Source organism: Patagioenas fasciata, chromosome 1 (assembly GCF_037038585.1).
Source record: "Patagioenas fasciata isolate bPatFas1 chromosome 1, bPatFas1.hap1, whole genome shotgun sequence".
Classification (NCBI taxonomy): domain Eukaryota; kingdom Metazoa; phylum Chordata; class Aves; order Columbiformes; family Columbidae; genus Patagioenas; species Patagioenas fasciata.
The window spans coordinates 694,656-713,790 of NC_092520.1; the positions used below are offsets into that span (position 1 = coordinate 694,656).

A 19,135-nucleotide genomic window follows, 5' to 3' on the forward strand; every position below is an offset into this window, starting at 1 on the left:
ATGGTTCAGCCACCACCTCTCTGCCCAACCTGGGTCAGGCCCTCACCACCCTCAGGGCAACAATTTCTTCCTCATGTCCAGCCTGAATCTCCCTCCTTTAGTTTAACCCATCACCTCTTGTCCTGTCACAACAGGCCCTGCTCAAAAGTCTGTCCCCATCTTTCTCATGGGCCCCTTTTATGTCCGGAAAGGCCGCACTAAGGTCTCCCGGAGCTTCTCTTCTCCAGCTGAAGCCCCCAGCTCTCTCACCTGTCCCCAGCAGAGCTGTTCCAGCCTCGGGTCATTCCTGGGGCTCCTCTGGCCCCTCTCCAGCAGCTCCATGTGTGTCCTGTGCTGAGGACCCCAGAGCAGGATGCAGTCAGGATCAAGAGGTGGTGAAGCCCAGATGTGGCTCCATTCAGGTATTTGTGTGCAGGGCTTCTGGGCAACTTCCTCCTTTAGTTTAAAACCATCACCCCGTGTCCTATCAAGGTTCCTGGCTACTTTACTCAGTGAGATGTTTTTAGGGTAAATACAAACCAGCATAACTATGGATTTCATTACTCGTCATCCCACAGACCTTTCTGGGCCACGCTCTGTTCTCAAGTGAATGGCCACCTCCAGGAGCACTGGGAAGCCCCATCAGCACCAGATGGACAACTTGTCATGTCACGTCTGTCCCTGGAAAGGGATGCTTGGGCTGGTTGGGCCGGGTGACTCAGAGCCACTGTGTCAACCTGCACTGCTCAGCTGAAATGGACGAAGTGCTCGGTGTTTAACCCAGTTGCAGACCTCGCCTGGGAGGCAATTGGTTCCAAACCGCCACCAGCTTTGTCAGCAGCCGACATCCATCAGCTGCATGGACCTCCAGAGAACTGCTCTGTAGACATCCATCAGCTGCACGGACCTCCAGTGAACTGCTCCATAGACATCCATCAGCTGCATGGACCTCCAGTGAACTGCTCCGTAGACATCCATCAGCTGCATGGACCTCCAGTGAACTGCTCCGTAGACATCCATCAGTTGCATGGACCTCCAGTGAACTGCTCCGTAGACATCCATCAGTTGCATGGACCTCCAGAGAACTGCTCTGTAGACATCCATCAGCTGCATGGACCTCCAGTGAACTGCTCCATAGACATCCATCAGCTGCATGGACCTCCAGCGAACTGCTCCATAGACATCCATCAGCTGCATGGACCTCCAGAGAACTGCTCCGTAGACATCCATCAGCTGCATGGACCTCCAGTGAACTGCTCCGTAGACATCCATCAGCTGCATGGACCTCCAGAGAACTGCTCTGTAGACATCCATCAGCTGCATGGACCTCCAGTGAACTGCTCCATAGACATCCATCAGCTGCACAGACCTCCAGAGAACTGCTCTGTAGACATCCATCAGCTGCATGGACCTCCAGAGAACTGCTCTGTAGACATCCATCAGCTGCATGGACCTCCAGTGAACTGCTCCATAGACATCCATCAGCTGCATGGACCTCCAGAGAACTGCTCCATAGACATCCATCAGCTGCATGGACCTCCAGTGAACTGCTCCGTAGACATCCATCAGCTGCACAGACCTCCAGTGAACTGCTCCGTAGACACCCATCAGCTGCATGGACCTCCAGAGAACTGCTCCATAGACATCCATCAGCTGCATGGACCTCCAGCGAACTGCTCCGTAGACACCCATCAGCTGCATGGATCTCCAGTGAACTGCTCCATAGACATCCATCAGCTGCATGGACCTCCAGAGAACTGCTCCGTAGACATCCATCAGCTGCATGGACCTCCAGTGAACTGCTCCGTAGACATCCATCAGCTGCATGGACCTCCAGAGAACTGCTCCGTAGACATCCATCAGCTGCATGGACCTCCAGCGAACTGCTCCGTAGACATCCATCAGCTGCATGGACCTCCAGTGAACTGCTCCATAGACATCCATCAGCTGCATGGACCTCCAGCGAACTGCTCCGTAGACACCCATCAGCTGCATGGACCTCCAGAGAACTGCTCCATAGACATCCATCAGCTGCATGGACCTCCAGCGAACTGCTCCGTAGACATCCATCAGCTGCATGGACCTCCAGTGAACTGCTCCATAGACATCCATCAGCTGCATGGACCTCCAGCGAACTGCTCCGTAGACACCCATCAGCTGCATGGACCTCCAGAGAACTGCTCCATAGACATCCATCAGCTGCATGGACCTTCAGAGAACTGCTCCATAGACATCCATCACCTGCATGGACCTTCAGTGAACTGCTCCGTAGACATCCATCAGCTGCATGGACCTTCAGAGAACTGCTCCGTAGACATCCATCAGCTGCATGGACCTCCAGTGAACTGCTCCGTAGACACCCATCAGCTGCATGGACCTCCAGTGAACTGCTCCGTAGACACCCATCAGCTGCATGGACCTCCAGTGAACTGCTCCGTAGACATCCATCAGCTGCATGGACCTCCAGCAAACTGCTCCGTAGACATCCATCAGCTGCATGGACCTCCAGTGAACTGCTCCGTAGACATCCATCAGCTGCATGAACCCCACAGAGAACTGCTCCGTACTGGGAGCTGCTCTCTGCTGCCCACAAGCTGATTTACAGCAACATCTGCTCTTCCCCACGGCTGACCCAGTCTGATTTACTGGATTTATCAGAACGTTCAAGTGGGAGATAAACGGCTCCTTCCCGTGCTCACACAAGAACATGCCTGTGGTTATTGCACAGCGCGACACTGCCCAGGTCTCCGTGGTTGCGTCCCCAGATTCTGACCTCTTGTTGGCAGGTTGGAGCGGCTTGACAGCTCCAGCAGGCACAAGCAGACGTGCACAAATTGCCTGTCTTCACACATCTGCTTTACAGACTTGCAAAAATACAGCAGAGACTCCTGGCTGCTTCCCAGCCACAAGGCGCAGAATCTGGATGTTAAACCCTCAAATTTGCCTCGCATCCACCTGTATTTTTGCATGGGGAACATCTTTCCTCCTGCAGGCACCAGTCCTGTCCCAGCACCCGACTGACGGGGCGCTTTGCAGATGCACAGCAGCACCCATGTGTTCTTGCTGGCTTTACTGCTCAGCACCTCCCAGTGACACTACCTGAGAGATCGTGGAAGAGACGGAGCATTTCCTTCCTGTGATGAAAACCCCTGCTTTCCAAAATAAAAATATAAAATAATAATAATAATAATAACAACAATAATAATAATAATAATTAGATAGATAGATAGATAGAGAGATAGATAGAGAGATAGATAGATAAGGCACCTAACACCCTTTCACGACACCGATCCTTGCCATTTGGATTCTCCACAGCAGCACCCAGGAGAGCTGGGAGAAGCTCTCACTACATTTACCAAAGCAGCTTTTGGAGCTGTAAGGGGTAGGTGGGAAACAAATAAATAAACTAAAGAGAAACACCCATTTTTCCTCACTACCAAAGCTCTCCAGCGCATCCCTGCAGCAGCACCCACAGTTTGCTGGGACCTGCGGAGAGATGTGCAGGGCATCCCAAGCTCCAGTCCTGGTCCTGACCTTGTAGCTCATTTTGCAAGAGGCAAAATGGTTTGGTCTGACCCTGCAGACATGATGAAGCCACAGGGATTTGGCTTGCAGGGGGGTTATTCTATGCAATAACAAGGGTGGTTAATCAGGAGGTAGATTGCCTTGGGATGGGGTGGAGGTTCCTCTAAGGACAGGTTGATGCTCTGAAAGGGACAGCTCAGTCAGCCCGGGTGTGGTGTGTCACTTATACATCATGTGTGTCACTTATACATCACGTGCATCCCTAAGGAAATGTGTCAATACACAAACAGCACCCCGTGTCACAGGATGCATTTGGGTTGCATGGCACCCCCATTGCACCCTACAGCTCCGTTCCAGACGAGCCTGCCCTTGTTTGGATCATAACCTCGGAGGTGGGGAGAGATGTTCATGGCATTCTGAAAAGGGTCATAGGCAAAACAGATGATATCATGAAACAATAAAAATCATACTCTGTCCTTGCAGACCCTGCAATGAGATGGGACTCAGGTTTCTTATTTTGTGTCCTTAGGTTGCAGTCCATAGGCCATTAGTACTTCTTTGTCCTTCATACCTCTGAAGAATCACATTATTTGTATAATGAAAGCTGACGAGTCTCCTATGATCACACAGCCCTGGGAAGTGACAGTTTCATATCATAGACCATATTGTAATTAAAAGCACGAGCCTGGGAACACTGTTTGTATTTCTTCAGAGATAAAAACTGTCATTAGCAGCGAGTCCCTTGATGAAGGTCTGCTCTGGGCCATCCCAAAATGGGAGGTGGAATAATGTGAATTGCCGTGACAGAATCACAGAGTCATTTTGGTTGGGAAAAACCCCTCAAGATCATGGAGTCCAACCATTCCCCACCCCAGCACTGCGCCTGTCCTGAGAACCTCCTGTCCGTCTGTCCAGCCCTCCAGGGATGGTGACTCCAGCACTGCCCTGGGCAGCCTGTTCCAATGCCCCACAGCCCTTTGGGGAAGAAATTGTTCCCACATCCAACCTCAACCTCCCCTGGTGCAACTTGAGGCCATTGATCCATCCCTCCATGGAAAGGAAAAGAGCTGTATTGCAGAAGAGGTGACAGGTTTCCTCTGGCACAAGTGACTTTCTCTTGGAGATGATCTTGCCCATGAGCAACAGTCTGGAGAGGAAAGGAAGGAGGAGACTGTCTTTGGGGTATCACTGCCCCAGGACTAGACCTGGGTCCCTCTTCGACAGAGCAGGATAAGGATCCGCCTGCGGATCTGTTTGGTTTTCCAGCTGTACACGAGCGGGTTCAGGACAGGCGGCACCAGGAGATAGGCATCGGCCAGGAGCGTGTGAGTGAGGGGGGGCAGGTGCTTCCCAAACCGGTGAGTGATGGACAAGCCAATGAGCGGGATGTAGAAGATCAGGACTGCAGAGAGATGAGCGATGCACGTGCTAAAGGCTTTGGCTCGTGTTTCTGGAGTGACAATGTTCAAGACAGCTCTGATGATCATCATGTAAGACAGGAGGATGGTCAGGGAGTCCAGGCCCTTGGTGAGTATCACCGCGGTCAGCCCGTACAAGCTGTTGACCCTGACATCCCCACAAACCAGCCTCAGCATGTCCTGGTGCAGACAGAAGGAGTGAGACAGCACACGGGACCCGCAGAAAGGCATCTTCTTCATAAGGATGGCAACGGGTAGCACCACAACGATGCCCCGTGTGAAGATCACTCCCGCTGCCTTCGTTATCAGGGAGCCGGTCAGGACAGAGGCATAGCGCAAAGGGTAGCAGATAGCAATGAAGCGGTCAAAAGCCATGGCCACCAGGACCCCAGACTCGATGGCAGAGAAGCAGTGGATGAAGTACATCTGCACAACGCACGCCTCAAAACGGAGGGAGGTGGACTCAAACCAGAAAATGGCCAGCATGGTGGGCAGGGTGGAGAGAGACAAGCCCAGGTCTGCCATGGCCAGTATGGAGAGGAAATAGTACATTGGCGTATGCAGGCTGTGGTCTGTCTTTATCATCCAGAGCAAGGTGCAGTTCCCCAGGAGCATGAGGAGGTACAGGCAGCAGAGAGGCAGCGCCATCCAGGAGCTGCTCATCGGCAGACCGGGAATGCTGGTGAGGATGAAGGTCAGGGGACCGGACCCGGTCCCATTGGAAGGTGACATCTCACTCGCTGGTGGTCCAGGGATCTGGAAACAGTAGTTCACTGGAATAAAACCCGTGGTATGAGAACTCCCACACCCCCCTGCTACAATGGTGTTGGGAGGATGGGCTCCTGAGAGCCAAGAAACACCATGTGCAGCTGCCTCCAGACTTATCCATCACATCCACCGAGGAAAAGCCACAGTGGACCAGCCCTGGGGTCACTGTCTGGCTGTGCACAGCAGCAGAAAATGAGGAAAGAGCAGTGCACCACTTAGTCTGTCCCATTGTGATGGGACAAGGGGTGATGGTTTAAACTAAAGGAGGGAGATTCAGGCTGGACATGATGCAGAAATTGTTGCCCTGAGGGTGGTGAGAGCCTGGCCCAGGTTGGGCAGAGAGGTGGTGGCTGAACCATCCCTGGAGACATCCCAGGCCAGGCTGGACGGGGCTCTGAGCACCCTGAGCTGGTGAAGATGTCCCTGTCATGGCAGGGGGGGCACTGGGGGAGCTGGGGGAGGTCCCTCCAACCCAAACATTCTGTGATTCTATTATTCTATAAATATGTAAGGAACGCTTAACAAAGAACGGTTGTTTTTACATAGCTGAGGACCTGGTGCCTGAGCCCAGCAGGGGTAAGGACCGAGAGACATCGGACTATGAATCCTTAATGTAAAACACAGTCTCTTTCCCGAATATATACTGATACCTGTATGCATACTGATACTTGTATTTACAAGTTAATTTAGGCAGAAGGGCAGCCAAAGTACCAGGAATCCATATTTTAAATAGATTGATAAGGGGAAGGGTATGGTATGTAAACTGAGGCAGGCGTCGGGGTAGTCTGTAAACCCTGAAGTACCCAACCAATGGGGAACAGGGGAGGGGAATTGCAGCCGGGATTTGGGGGGGTATGCGCAGGGGCTTTTCGCCCTATTATGTGTGCCTACCCTTAGGTAGAACACCCGGTGTTGCAGTATTGTTATTAAAAAATTGCTTTGCTGAGAGATCCTGCCTGAGCTTATTTTATTGCAAAATAATTGTCTCCTACAGATTCACGGGAGACTTGGTGCTCAGACCTTTGTGGGGTGCCTGAAAGCTGCTCAGCAGCATGGGCAGGACAAGACCCTGTGGCCAGGGTGCTCCTGCCTGGAGAAGGGGGAGAGGAGGGATGGAGACCTGGACGTCAGCTCTGGGATGGGGATGATGGGGATGGCTGGTGCCCACAGCACCGGGACCATCAGCCCTGGCCATGCTGGTCCCTGCAAGGCTGAAGAACCCGGGCAGGAGCGGGAAGGGGGGATGGAGTGGGGAGAGATGAAGGCAGAGAAAGGTCAGTGTTTGAGTTGAATTGAATGCGGTCAGACCACGAGAGATAACATCTCACTTTGAGGTGAGAAGCAGTCCCATTATGTGTGACTCTGTATTGATTTAATCCCTTTTTGTTTAAGCATGGCAAAATGTATAACATTTTAGGGAGCTTTATCAGCTAAACCTGTAGGTCAATTAAGCAAACTAATCCTGATGGAAAGAAAATGGATTTGTGCTTTACAGCTGCCAAAAACATTAAATGGAAAGGAAGAAATTCAGGGGCTCAAATGAGACAGAGAGTGATGTTCCGTCTGCCTGAGGCCATCAGAACACCCAGCAGCAAACAGCGGGTCTCTGTTTGAGCACCCTGCCTTCCTGGGCATGCAGCGGAGGGGATCAGCTGCGGTGCTGCACAACGAGGGGCTGGGGAGACTTCCAGAGAAATATTCCAAAGAGGCTCCTCTGCAAACGCCGTTAAATTCAGTGCTGCTCAAACGAGCCAGATGGACAGCAGCTCATCCTCACCCCTTGCCAGGCCGATCAGCGTGTGTCTCTGGAAATGAAGACGTTTTGCATAACAGAGGAACACAAACCGATCGAGCAACCTGATGGGGGTGAAGATGTCCCTGCTCAAGGCAGGGAGTTGGACTAGATGGGCTTTGAAGGTCCCTTCAACCCAAACCCTTCTGTGATTCTAGAGGGTCGTCCAGAGTTTGTCTGCACACGCACGCACACACCCTCCGAGACCTCATCTGCTATCAGAAAAAAATAAACCAGATAAATTTTTAAAAATTAAGATTTCAGATGGCCAAAGGGTCAGACCTGGAAGACGGCGGTGGGATAGGGGGGTGCCTTCAGCTCTCCCCGGCGCTGCTCTCCTGCTCCAGCCCATGGTGCTGGTCCTCAGTCGCCACTAAACCCTCACTTCCCTTAATAGGGGACAGAGTCATGTAGGGACAAATATTAGAGATGAACTCCCCTGGGATGGGGGAAAAAACCTCTCTGAAACAGGACTGAGCAGTGTGGGAGAGGGAGAACTGGGGTGGCCAAATAGGCAACTGGGGGTGTGAAGAACCTAAAGCCACGGAGCTGAAGGTCCCCGTTTGCTCCTGTGGGGAGTAAAGTCATCGTAGAAATAAACTTACATGTCCTATCCGTGTAGTACTTGAGAGAAAGAGGGAAATTTTTAATTATGGACCAAGGTCAGTTTCTGGGGTGACTTTTCGTATCAAGCTCCCATCTGCATATATGAGATCAAAGGTAATATTCAGTAAAGCCATTTGCTTGTAACAATTTTCTAATATGTTGGTTTGCTGGTTCTGCCACAGACTTCTGTAAATTCTTGTTTCGATGCAAGCCCTCAAACAAATTGTCCTTGCAGAAGAAAAACATCCCAGCAACCCCCCCAGTACTCACCCAGGTGACAGCACAGGACACAGGCTGGGGACCAGCAGCAGCCGTGGCTGCAAACGATGCTGTGGGCACCAGGCGGGGAAATCACGTTTAACCCATCAGAGCAAACCCCATGGGTCTCATCCAGCGCATCACAGCTGATTTCTTTGCTCTTCAGGGGACGTGAGCACCATGGGACTGTGTATGAGGAGGTTTTCCTTTCTTCTCTGAAACAAATGGCAGAATGTGAAAATCGGGAGTGAAGGCAGCTTTGGGACATTGGCTGTAATTAAAAAAAAGTGTGAAATTTTCCTGTTGTTGCCATAACATACTGTGTGCCCTGGCTGAGAGCACAGGGATGGGAGACGTCCAAATTGACAAAATAGAAGAAGAACACAAAAACTATGGAATTTAGACTAAGCAGGAACATGTTCACCGTGGACTTGGCAAGGTAATTTTTCACCCTTACCTTCCAAGTCCCCTGGAACCTGAATTTACAGTCCTCACCCTTTCCTGGGACTTCTGCTCTGCTAAGACAATGTTTGATTGCAATGGGACAAACCACTGACCACCACGTGTCTGTGTCTGTGATAGACCCTACCAGGAGACCTTCAGGAGTGCAGATGTTTGCAGCTGTGGCAACAGTTCAACACCCAGCATGATGGGGTACAAGTCTGCGAATACTATCGCAAGTGGTAACGGCGCGGGTTGCTCAAGGGTCACACCGGGTATTCGAAGTACAGTTCCTTTTCCCTTCCTGCTGGACTCAGTGCAAATATTTCTGATGGTTGCAGTGAGGTGGGGCTGAGCCTGACCCAGAGTTCACAGGATCCCAGAATGCCAGGGGTTGAAGGGCCCTGGAAAGCTCATCCAGTGCAATCCCCCCATGGAGCAGGAACACCCAGCTGAGGTTCCACAGGAAGGGGTCCAGGCGGGTTTGAATGTCTGCAGAGAAGGAGACTCCACAACCCCCTGGGCAGCCTGGGCCAGGCTCTGACACCCTCACCCCCAACAAGTTTCTTCTCAAATTCAAGTGGAACCTCCTGTGTTCCAGTTTGAACCCATTACCCCTTGTCCTACCATTGGTTGTCACCAGTGTTCGAAGCAGGATATACTGATGTTTCTCTGTGCTTTATCCTTGCCCCTAAATCTTTATTGCTGATTATAGTAGCATATTTGATAAACACCATTCTTCACTTCAAGGTTTAGGAGCTCAGGCAAACTGGCATGGAGCTCGTGTCAGCGTTCAATAACGTGAGCTTCAGGGCTGCATTTTTCCCCCGACAGGTTTCCAAGGCTTGGAAATTCCACATCTCTGCTCTCTCTGTTTCACTGTGAGCCTTGGAAACGTCTCCACATCTCATATTAAAGAAGTTTTTTACAATGAGGGTGGTAAAACACTGAACTGGCTGCCCAGAATGGTAGTAGATGAACCATCCCTGGAGACAACCCAGGCCAGGCTGGACGGGGCTCTGAGCAACCTGAGCTGGTGAAGATGTCCCTGTCATGGCAGGGGGGGCACTGGGGAGCTGGGAAGGTCTTTCAACCCAAACCATCTGGTGATTCTGTGATTCCATGAGTCTATGCAGGAGGCACAAAGCCCATATACTATTTCTTGGCCATGTTGTCCATCGTTCTAACTGCCTGTCTTCAGGATGTATTGTGCACATTGTACATATTCTGGTGTAAGTACAGGAAATCAGTTGCAGTGCTTGCTTCCCTCAGATCTCCCTCATCACTCGCTGTTGCTCGTGGAGATGTCTGTGTTGCTGCTGATGGCCCTCAGGAGCAAACCACAACCTCCTGCAGTACAAGCCACTTTTAACCACTTGAGGGATGACCATGGTGGGCCTGGTGTTCGCCTCCTCATTGTCTCAGGAGGGAAGGTGCCTGCACATCATGGGCTGGATATTTAAAAGATGGCAAAGAGGCAAAACTGCAAAAAACTGGGACGTGGATTTTTATTTTTGAAAATTATCTACAACACCTCCAGCCCTTTAGTGTGGTCTGTGCATTGGTCACGTGCAGAGCACTTCTCTGGAGGTCTGTCCCTAGCCTGGGCCACAGACACAGCTTGGTTGGGACACCAGGGGGACCAAGGTGGAGGATGCTCTGCGTGGGGCAGGGTGCGATGCAGACAAGTGCTTGGGTGGAGAGGTGTGGAGGAGTGAGGGGTGCCTGGGGCGTCCTCACTGACAAGAGGAGAAGAGGAGCACTGGTTCACCAGGAGGAACATCTACATCCTGGTGCCCACTGTGCTCAACCCCATCATCTATGAGGTGAGGACCAAGCAGACACAGAGGAGGATCCTGACTTTAATTAAGATTTCCAATGACAAAACTGCCTGTTGAGCTGCACCCAGCTCTTGGCTCTTCTGGACTTAGATTGGTAGCTTTGGGGGTGAGGAACATGCTCCTCTTCTTTGACTATGCAGCCTGCTCTCTTCGCCCTCGGCAGGCTCTCAGTCACTGTCACAATACAAATAACAACAATTTATGACTGCAAATTGTCAAGTAAATACACTTTGTGCAACAAGTACTAGTACTGTAATAAAAGGCCACATGAGCTCTACAGGTTGATGGGTTTATGGATGTGGTCAGAGCCCTTCAGGAGTTAATGTTCAGCTGGGACTTGTTCCTGTCCTTGCAGTGTGTCCCAGAAAGGCAGTGACACAGACACACAAAATAAAACACTTTACCTACTATAAACTTTTTCACCCTGTCTTCTTTTTCTTTCATTTATTCACTGCTTACTTTCTGAACGAGTAGATTAATACCACTTTGTGGAAGGAGACATATCTAGCACAAATCTGATTAAGAGCTTCATTTCCCCAATTAGCAACAAATTAAGTCATTACCCACACAGCACAAAGCAAAACAATATTTGTAAATAGCAGCTGAAAGTATTTGCTGGGTGTAGGTGGAAAGGTTTTGATGGTGGACGGGGCTACAGGGGTGGCCAGGAGGGAGGTCCCTGTGCCAGATACAGATGTTTGCAGCTGGGTCAGTAACAGACCCATCATGCACAAAAGTTGAGCCAGACAGGGGAGATTTAGGATGAGAGGAAACCGTCTCAAGTTGCACCAGGGGAGGCTCAGGTTGGATCTGGGGAACAATTTCTTCCCCAAAGGGCTGTGGGGCATTGGAACAGGCTGCCCAGGGCAGTGGTGGAGTCCAACCATAACCTAACTCTGGCACTAAACCATGTTCCTAAGAACCTCATCTGTAGGTCTTTTAAACCCCTCCAGGGACGGTGATTCAATCACTTGCCTGGAGCTCTGGAAATGAGTGAGAAGAAGGACAGGGAACTGCTGGAGAGAGTCCAGCATAGGGCAACAAAGATGCTGAAGGGAGTGGAGCACCTCCCTTATGAAGAAAGGCTGAGGGAGCTGGGTCTCCTTAGTTTGGAGAAGAGGAGACTGAGGGGTGACCTCATTGATGTTTATAAATATATAAAGGATGAGTGCCACAAGGATAGAGCCAGGCTCTTCTCGGTGGCAAACAATGGTAGGACAAGGGGCAATGGGATCAAGCTGGAACACAAGAGGTTCCACTCGAATTTGAGAAAAAGCTTCTTCTCAGTGAGGGTGTCAGAGCCTGGCCCAGGCTGCCCAGGGAGGTTGTGGAGTCTCCTTCTTTGCAGACATTCAAACCCGCCTGGACACCTTCCTGTGGAACCTCAGCTGGGTGTTCCTGCTCCGGGGGGATTGGACTAGATGGTCTTTTGAGGTCCCTTCTAATCCCAAACATACTGTGATATTGTGATCCAGAAAGAGTGTCCTGACCCTGATCTGTGCCAGTTATCACATTGCTGAGGGGATTGAGTGAACCCTGAGGTGATAACAAGGAGAGAAGAGGAATCTGCTGCAGAGGGGCCAGAGGAGCCCCAGGAATGACCCGAGGCTGGAGCAGCTCTGCTGGGGACAGGTGAGAGAGCTGGGGTGTTCAGCTGGAGAAGAGAAGCTCCGGGGAGACCTTAGTGCGGTCTTTCCAGACTTAAAAGGGGCCCATAAGAAAGATGGGGACAGACTTTTGAGCAGGGCCTGTTGTGACAGGACAAGGGGTGATGGGTTAAACTAAAGGAGGGAGATTCAGGCCAGACATGAGGAAGAAATTGTTGCCCTGAGGGTGGTGAGAGCCTGGCCCAGGTTGGGCAGAGAGGTGGTGGCTGAACCATCCCTGGAGACATCCCAGGCCAGGCTGGACGGGGCTCTGAGCACCCTGAGCTGGTGAAGATGTCCCAGTCATGGCAGGGGGGGCACTGGGGGACATTTGAAGGGCCTTCAACCCAAACTATTCTGTGATTCTAAGTGATGGGTACCACTCTGGTGTTTTCAAGGTGTCATCAGTCATAACTCCCAGATGTCTGAGTGGGAGTGGACAGTTCACAGCACAAGACCATGCATGCAAAAATAGGGCTGTGTTTTGCCATAGTACCCCAGTTTTAATGAATCTATACTGAATTCTTCTGTCTAGTTTGTCACTTAGTCACTCAGTATTGAGAAGTTTTCCCATAATCCCTCATCTTACTACTCCAGGTATACCGGTTTAATAAAAAGCTTCATAACAACCCAATTTTCATCCTTCCCTAGATCAATAGAAGAACTGCTTAGGACAGACTGGGGGGAGCAAACAGAGACCCCACAAGACCCTGTGACCCTCATGGCAATGTGGGACATGAGCCACCACATGAAACACAAGCTGGCTGGACGGGGAGATTTAATACCTGCTGTGTCACAATTGCAAAAGCTGGGTCAGGGATGTAACAGCTACAGATACACTGGTAAAACAGGCCGACTTACTTCTTGTGTCACATAAATTCATTAAACACTGTGAACAGGAATCTCCTTTTGTAGTAGTCCATTTTTATAAATGTGCCAGCTATGCAGCAAAACATATTTCTTGCTCTAAGGCTTCAGGAAAATAAAGAAAGTGGATACATTAATTCAGTAGAAAGATTATGGCTTTCATTATTTTTTTGTGCTGTATTTGCAGCACTGATCTATGAATCAGATCTGCAGCAGCCAAGCACACCAATAAATGACATATTCTGTGATTCTGTGAACTCAGGCAACAGAAATCACATCTAAGCCATATGAGGACAATCATAATTGAAAAGACAGCTAAAAAATGAGCGTTCACAGGTGTTTGGGCTCCTCCCCATGACCCTGGGAGCTGGTCCTCTGGTCTCCCAGTGCATACAGGGGTAGAGGAAGGAGGCTGTGGAGGGGGGATGAGGTCCATGCAGCAGGTTTAACTTCACGCTTACTGAGACCACCCTCAGAGCTCACATTGGGCAACGCGAGCAACCCACTCCGTGCAGATGGATCACCAGGCATGGCGTGTCCAGCCAAGAGGCACCAGTACAGGTGAGATTGTACACTACAGGTTGACCTGCTGGAAAGCAGCATTGCGGCGTTCTGGTTGACAACAGGTTGACCATGAGCCAGCAATGTGTTCGTGTGGCCAAGAAGGCAAATGGCACCTGGAGTGCATTAGGAAAAGTGTGATCATCAGGTCGAGGGAGGGAGGTTCCTTCCCATCTACTCGCTGTGGTGAGGCCCCGTCTGCAGCACTGGGTCTGGTTCTGGACTCCACAGTTTAAGAAAGGCAAGGAATTATTGAGAGATTCCAGTGGAGGGACACGAAGATGATGGAGCATCTTTCTTATGAGGAGAGACTGAGAGAGCTGGGGCTACTGAGCTGGAGAAGAGAAGCTGAGAGGGATGTGATCAATGATCAATAGCTCAGGGTGGGTGTCAGAGGATGGAGCAGACTCTGTTCAGTGGTGCCCAGCGCCAGGGTGAGGGGCAACGGGCACAGACTGAAACACAGGAGGCTCCATCTGAACATGAGCAGAACCCTGTGTGCTGGGAGGTGCCAGAGCCTGGCCCAGGCTGCCCAGAGTGGGTGTGGAGTCTCCTTCTCTGAGCCATTCAAAGCCCTGGGATCCTGTGTGATCTGCTCTGTGACCCTGTGTGATCTGCTCTGTGACCCTGTGTGAGCAGGGGTTGGACTGGGGGATCTCCAGAGGGCCCTTCCAACGCCAACCATTCTGTGACTCTGTGGGGCTGCTGGTGGGTTTTTGGCCATGTGCTCAAGGAGTGGGCATCATTCACCACCCAACTGTGTCCCAGCAGCAAGGGTCAGCACCTTGAACCTTGCTCCTCTCCCAACTGCCTGTCAACACAAGCTTGGCTAGATGGCCCTTAAAGGTCCCTTCCAACTCAACTGTTCCATGATTCTATGGTTTGGCCCCTCTTTCCCCAACCCACTTTAGTTAAACGGTCCAGCAGGATCAATAGCTCTTTGGAGAAGACCTGTGGGCAATCAGCTCTTTTCCTTAGCACACAAAAAAAGAAGTGCAGCCTGTGGAGCTCAAACAAGAAAGTTATTTACCACCAGTTCACTATCAGCACAGTGATGTCAAGGCTGAATATTCTGAAAATGTTCCAGTTCTACATAGGATGACCTCTGGATTTAGCACCATCCTTGGTCTGCCATGTAGGTTTCACTGCTTGCTGCAGGCAGTGATCAGCTAAAACTTTACCATTTCCAGCACATATATACCGTCCTCTCATGATTCTCAAGTCATTAACTTGGAAAGATCCATGAGAAGAGATCAGAGTCATTTAAAGTGGGTCACATACATGTTGCAGACTAAATGTGTCCAGGGTTAATTTTTGTGGCCCATCACGTGCTGCAGTTTGCATGTGCAGTTGTATGGAAATGCGTACATGCTGCTGCTGATGGGATGTGCAAGAATTTATACCCTTTTGAGAGAAAATGCAACGAGCACCCATTCATGGATCTGCTTGGTTTTGACACCATACGCAGTGGGGTTCACCGTGGGAGGGAACAGGAGGTAGAAACCAGCGATCAAGATGTGTTTGTGAGAGGCAATGTGGCAACCAAACCTGTGGATTCCTGATGAGAGAACAACAGGGGTGCAGAAGACCAGGATGATGCAGATGTGGGAGAGGCAGGTCCCAAACACCTTTAGTCTCTCCTCCTTGGATGCCAGGCTCAACACGGTCCTCAGGATCCAGGGGAGAGCCTGATGGACAGCAGATCCAACCCCACAACGAAGAGAAGGACGGTGATGCTACTGAACCTGGTGCTGGCACCGGCCAGCTCCACCACTGCCATTGTTTTCAGTATCAGTGGGAGATGATGTGGGAGCAGCAGTACAGCAGGTGATGGAGGAGGAAAGGCAGAGGCAACATCAGCCCAGCTGGCCTGGTTAGAGCCAGCAGCCCATTCTTGACTACCAGGGAGATGGTCAGAATGGAGCTTGTAGCTCAGGAGGTTACAGATGGCAACATACCTGTTGAAAGCCATGGCCAGCAGCTCCAGCAACTCTGTGACTGAGAAACTGTGAAGAAAAAACATCTGCACAAGGCAAGTACTGAAGGTGATCTCTTGGGCATTGAACCAGAAGCTACTCAGCATTTTGGTCATGATCATCAGGGCATCACCAAGTAGATGAGATTCTTAGGGACAAGGTTTAGAGGTCGACTGAACAGTGTTAGGCTAACGGTTGGACTCGATCTTTAAAGTCCTTTCCATCCTAGATTCTATGACACTGGATCCAAATCCAAAGAGAGTTTTATGGCAGCATGATTAAGCCCCAAGGACTCAGTCATGACACTAGGTCATGTCAGAGAGGTATTTGCCCACCCAGAGGGAAAATCTTCCCCCTTTGTGGAACCAAGATCTGTTTGTCCCTGCTTGATGCTGAGACAGACATACACACCGTTGCTATTCCTGGCTATTCCCAGGCAGCAGTTTCTCCTCTGTGCTGATTACAGTCTCTGAAGTCCCAGCAGCAGCTGATTAGGCCGATCAGGTTTGTTAAGCCATATAAATATTTCCACGCAGGTCCTTTTGGCAGGATGAGGAATTTCTTCATTGTGTGAGAGAGAAACAGTATTTGAAGGTGATGTAGATACAGCCAGGGTCACATCCAAACCATCCAGGTGAGCTGGGGAGATTTTTGTTTTAAATTTAATTTAATTTCATCTGGTGTTATGTCTGTATTTTTAGGCAGTTCCAAGCTCTGAGCCAAGTTCAAATTTTAGCCAAATTGAGGCAAAATATAGAACAATCTATTCAGAAAAGCTACTATGCAGATATGCCAACCTAAGTGGACTGCATCTCTTACTGAGTTAATAAGTTACTTCATTACTCCTATTACAGATATCCCACATTAAGTGAATATTGTCATAGAGAACTGCCAGTCATGTACCTGTAACCTCAGTTTGCTTCCTTGTATGGGTTCATTACAACAATGCTAATTATTGGTCTGCAAGCCATTCCTTGGTTGAATCAACTTTAAACAAGGTGTAGACACAGAGTAGTAACATCTGCCAACCCAGTCACCTGTGAAGACCTGCAATTCCCTGATCCTAGCTAACGCTAACCCTAACCCTAACCCTAACCCTAACCCTAACCCTAACCCTAACCCTAACCCTAACCCTAACCCTAACCCCTAACCCTAACCCTAACCCTAACCCTAACCCTAATCCTAACCCTAACCCTAACCCTACCCTTGCTTGCACAGACCTGAAGAGGATGGCAAACACTGCCAGGAAGGTAATAATTTGTTCTTCTTCCCTAGGGAAAGGACAAAAGTCATGAGCTCCACTGATATAGGCTTGACACTAGAAAAATGCTCTGGAATGGATGATTTGGGGAAAGTATAGAATTTCTGCAATGGGAGATCAGATTGTGCATGAGTCTATTAGAGATTACTTTGGGCTGGGGAAGGAGCATGGACTGGATGATTACTCTGTCTCTCCCAAACCTCCAAATTCAAGGGATCTTTGTTTCACGACAGGAGTGCTGGTGGCTTTCAGTGCATCAGATCGGCACGCGGTTGCACAAGGAGTTGTCCGTGTGTTTTTCACGAGCTCAGACTGCATGGCTGGTAGATTTACATTGTCTAAGAATGACACAAAACGCACACAACCTGGTAAATTTAATGGTTATTGCTTAGCAGCAGAGTTGACAAAAATGAGTGAGGAAAGAGTTAAAATCTCAGCTTCAAGTACCAGGATCTATTCACTCCTGACAAAGTCAGGGAAGCTTTGCCAGTCTGCCAGCAATCAAAGATTTCAACCCATGTTGTGCTTTGTTCAGTCTCGAGCATCTCATTCTCTGAGGGTATTTTAATCTGTTTCACTCTTCAACAATAAATTGCAATAAGTTTGCAACAAATCTAATGGGCTACAGCAAGCTAGCTCAAGGTGTCTGGTGATGTCCCCTATTTCTAGAAAATATTCTGGATTTTGACTACTGCAATGAGCAAAACTTGTCACTTTACAAGTTATTGAATTACTTAATTGTGCAAAATAGGACTCTACCCGCTTTTCATGCCAATAGAGCACAAAGAAAATGCCAACAGGCCTGAAAGTGCTGCTCCCATCCCTGCTGTTGCAGGTACAGCTCAAAAATAGCTAAAAATCACACAATATCTTTTGAACGTGGCGTTTGTATGTAGGCTGCAACCACGGTCATTCTTGGGGTTGGTGGTAGAAGTGAGAGGTCCATGCAAGGCTGGTCGGAGCTATGGGGATGAAGGAGTAGCTCCTCCAGGTGTGATGCAAAACTGAGTCTGACACCTGTTGAACAGCATTATTTAATAATCTGGATAGCTTTATTATACACCATGAGGTACAGGTACCACCACCCAGAACAGTATATGGGATTGGTGGATCAGTTACCTCTGACAGAGAGGATGGAGGGAACATCTGCTTGTTTCCAAGCTCTGGATTACAGGATCTCAGATGTGTTTACCCTTTCCAAACAAATAACTCTGGCATGAGACACATTTCCTGTTGGACTGGCTTGTGCCAGCTGTGGCTTTGCCTCTCTGAATTTACAGCCAAAGCAACTGACTGCGCTGCAAACAGAGTCCTCTTTGCAATAAACTGTTATAAATAATGAAGTCTTGGCAGCATTTTCACGATACTGGCTTCGCAGTATTTGGCCTTAAATCACAAAAAGCAATGACTAGAAACAGACTGAAATGCCTGTTGGTTTGTGTCATCTGGAGGATTCAAAGAAGTTTGGGGGGTGATGAAACTGTTTAGGGGCCAAGCAAGTCAAATGCCTGGAATGTCAAGGAGATGAAGTCTGGCCCTTCGGTGTGTTGGGGAAAACAGAAGGTACAAGTGCCTGAGAAACTTTCATCTGATTCCCATACTGCCAGCAGGCGATTTAACCCTTCTGAGCCTGTTTTTCATGTAAAAAAGGGACAATTCACGGGGCTTCATTCTTTCGGCAAGGGCTGAGGGTCAGGAGGTGAAGGCACCATGGCGGGGTTAGTGCTGGAAGGGACCAGGCTGTTTTTCCTTCCTGATGCCGGAGGCAGGACCCTGTAGGTGGGATGTCCACTCAGAGAGGCACTCCAGCAAGGTGGTTTGGATTTTGGCTCCAGCAGGAGCAGCCCGCAGGTGGCAGTGCTGTCCCAAAGCAGGCCACAGATCTAGTGGACGATCCTTCCAAAAAACGCTCCAGGCGACAACATTGATGTTGGAAATACACACCTGCTGCGGTTTCCCAAGGTGGGGATCAGATGGGGCACACCAGCCCAGCAGAAGACACGGTTCACATCCGCAGAGCTGTGTGGGTGACCACAGTCCTGCTGAGCCACAGACTCAAAGAATTCTGGGTTTTGTCCCACGTTAGGTTTTGTACTGATGGCAACTAAAGGTACTCAACTTCTATTTGTATGTGTTGAACTATGGAGTGGAGGGTTGGGGACAACAGCCAGTGCCAGACTGGGATGTGAGGAGCGA

The 19,135-nt window shown here is 49.9% G+C and overlaps 2 protein-coding genes across 2 annotated transcripts; both read right to left on the reverse strand.

The window, feature by feature from the left end:
- Positions 1–4,703: 4,703 nt before the first annotated feature.
- Positions 4,704–5,654, reverse strand: LOC136100056 (olfactory receptor 51H1-like). Its single transcript, XM_065834806.1, has one exon. The coding sequence runs from the start codon at positions 5,652–5,654 to the stop codon at positions 4,704–4,706; it is 951 nt and encodes a 316-aa protein (XP_065690878.1).
- A 1,778-nt stretch (positions 5,655–7,432) lies between these two features.
- On the reverse strand, positions 7,433–17,257 carry LOC136111459 (olfactory receptor 52K1-like). The gene is given in 9 exon segments (XM_071803621.1): positions 7,433–7,495; positions 8,088–8,106; positions 8,359–8,417; positions 15,106–15,383; positions 15,386–15,490; positions 15,493–15,628; positions 15,630–15,786; positions 16,269–16,317; positions 17,140–17,257. Coding segments are annotated over 9 exon segments (984 nt in total).
- Between the last annotated feature and the right edge of the window lie 1,878 nt (positions 17,258–19,135).

Bases quoted from the DNA above. Each gene is read 5' to 3' on its own strand.
- LOC136100056 (XM_065834806.1), bottom strand. From the start codon at position 5,654: ATGTCACCTTCCAATGGGACCGGGTCCGGTCCCCTGACCTTCATCCTC.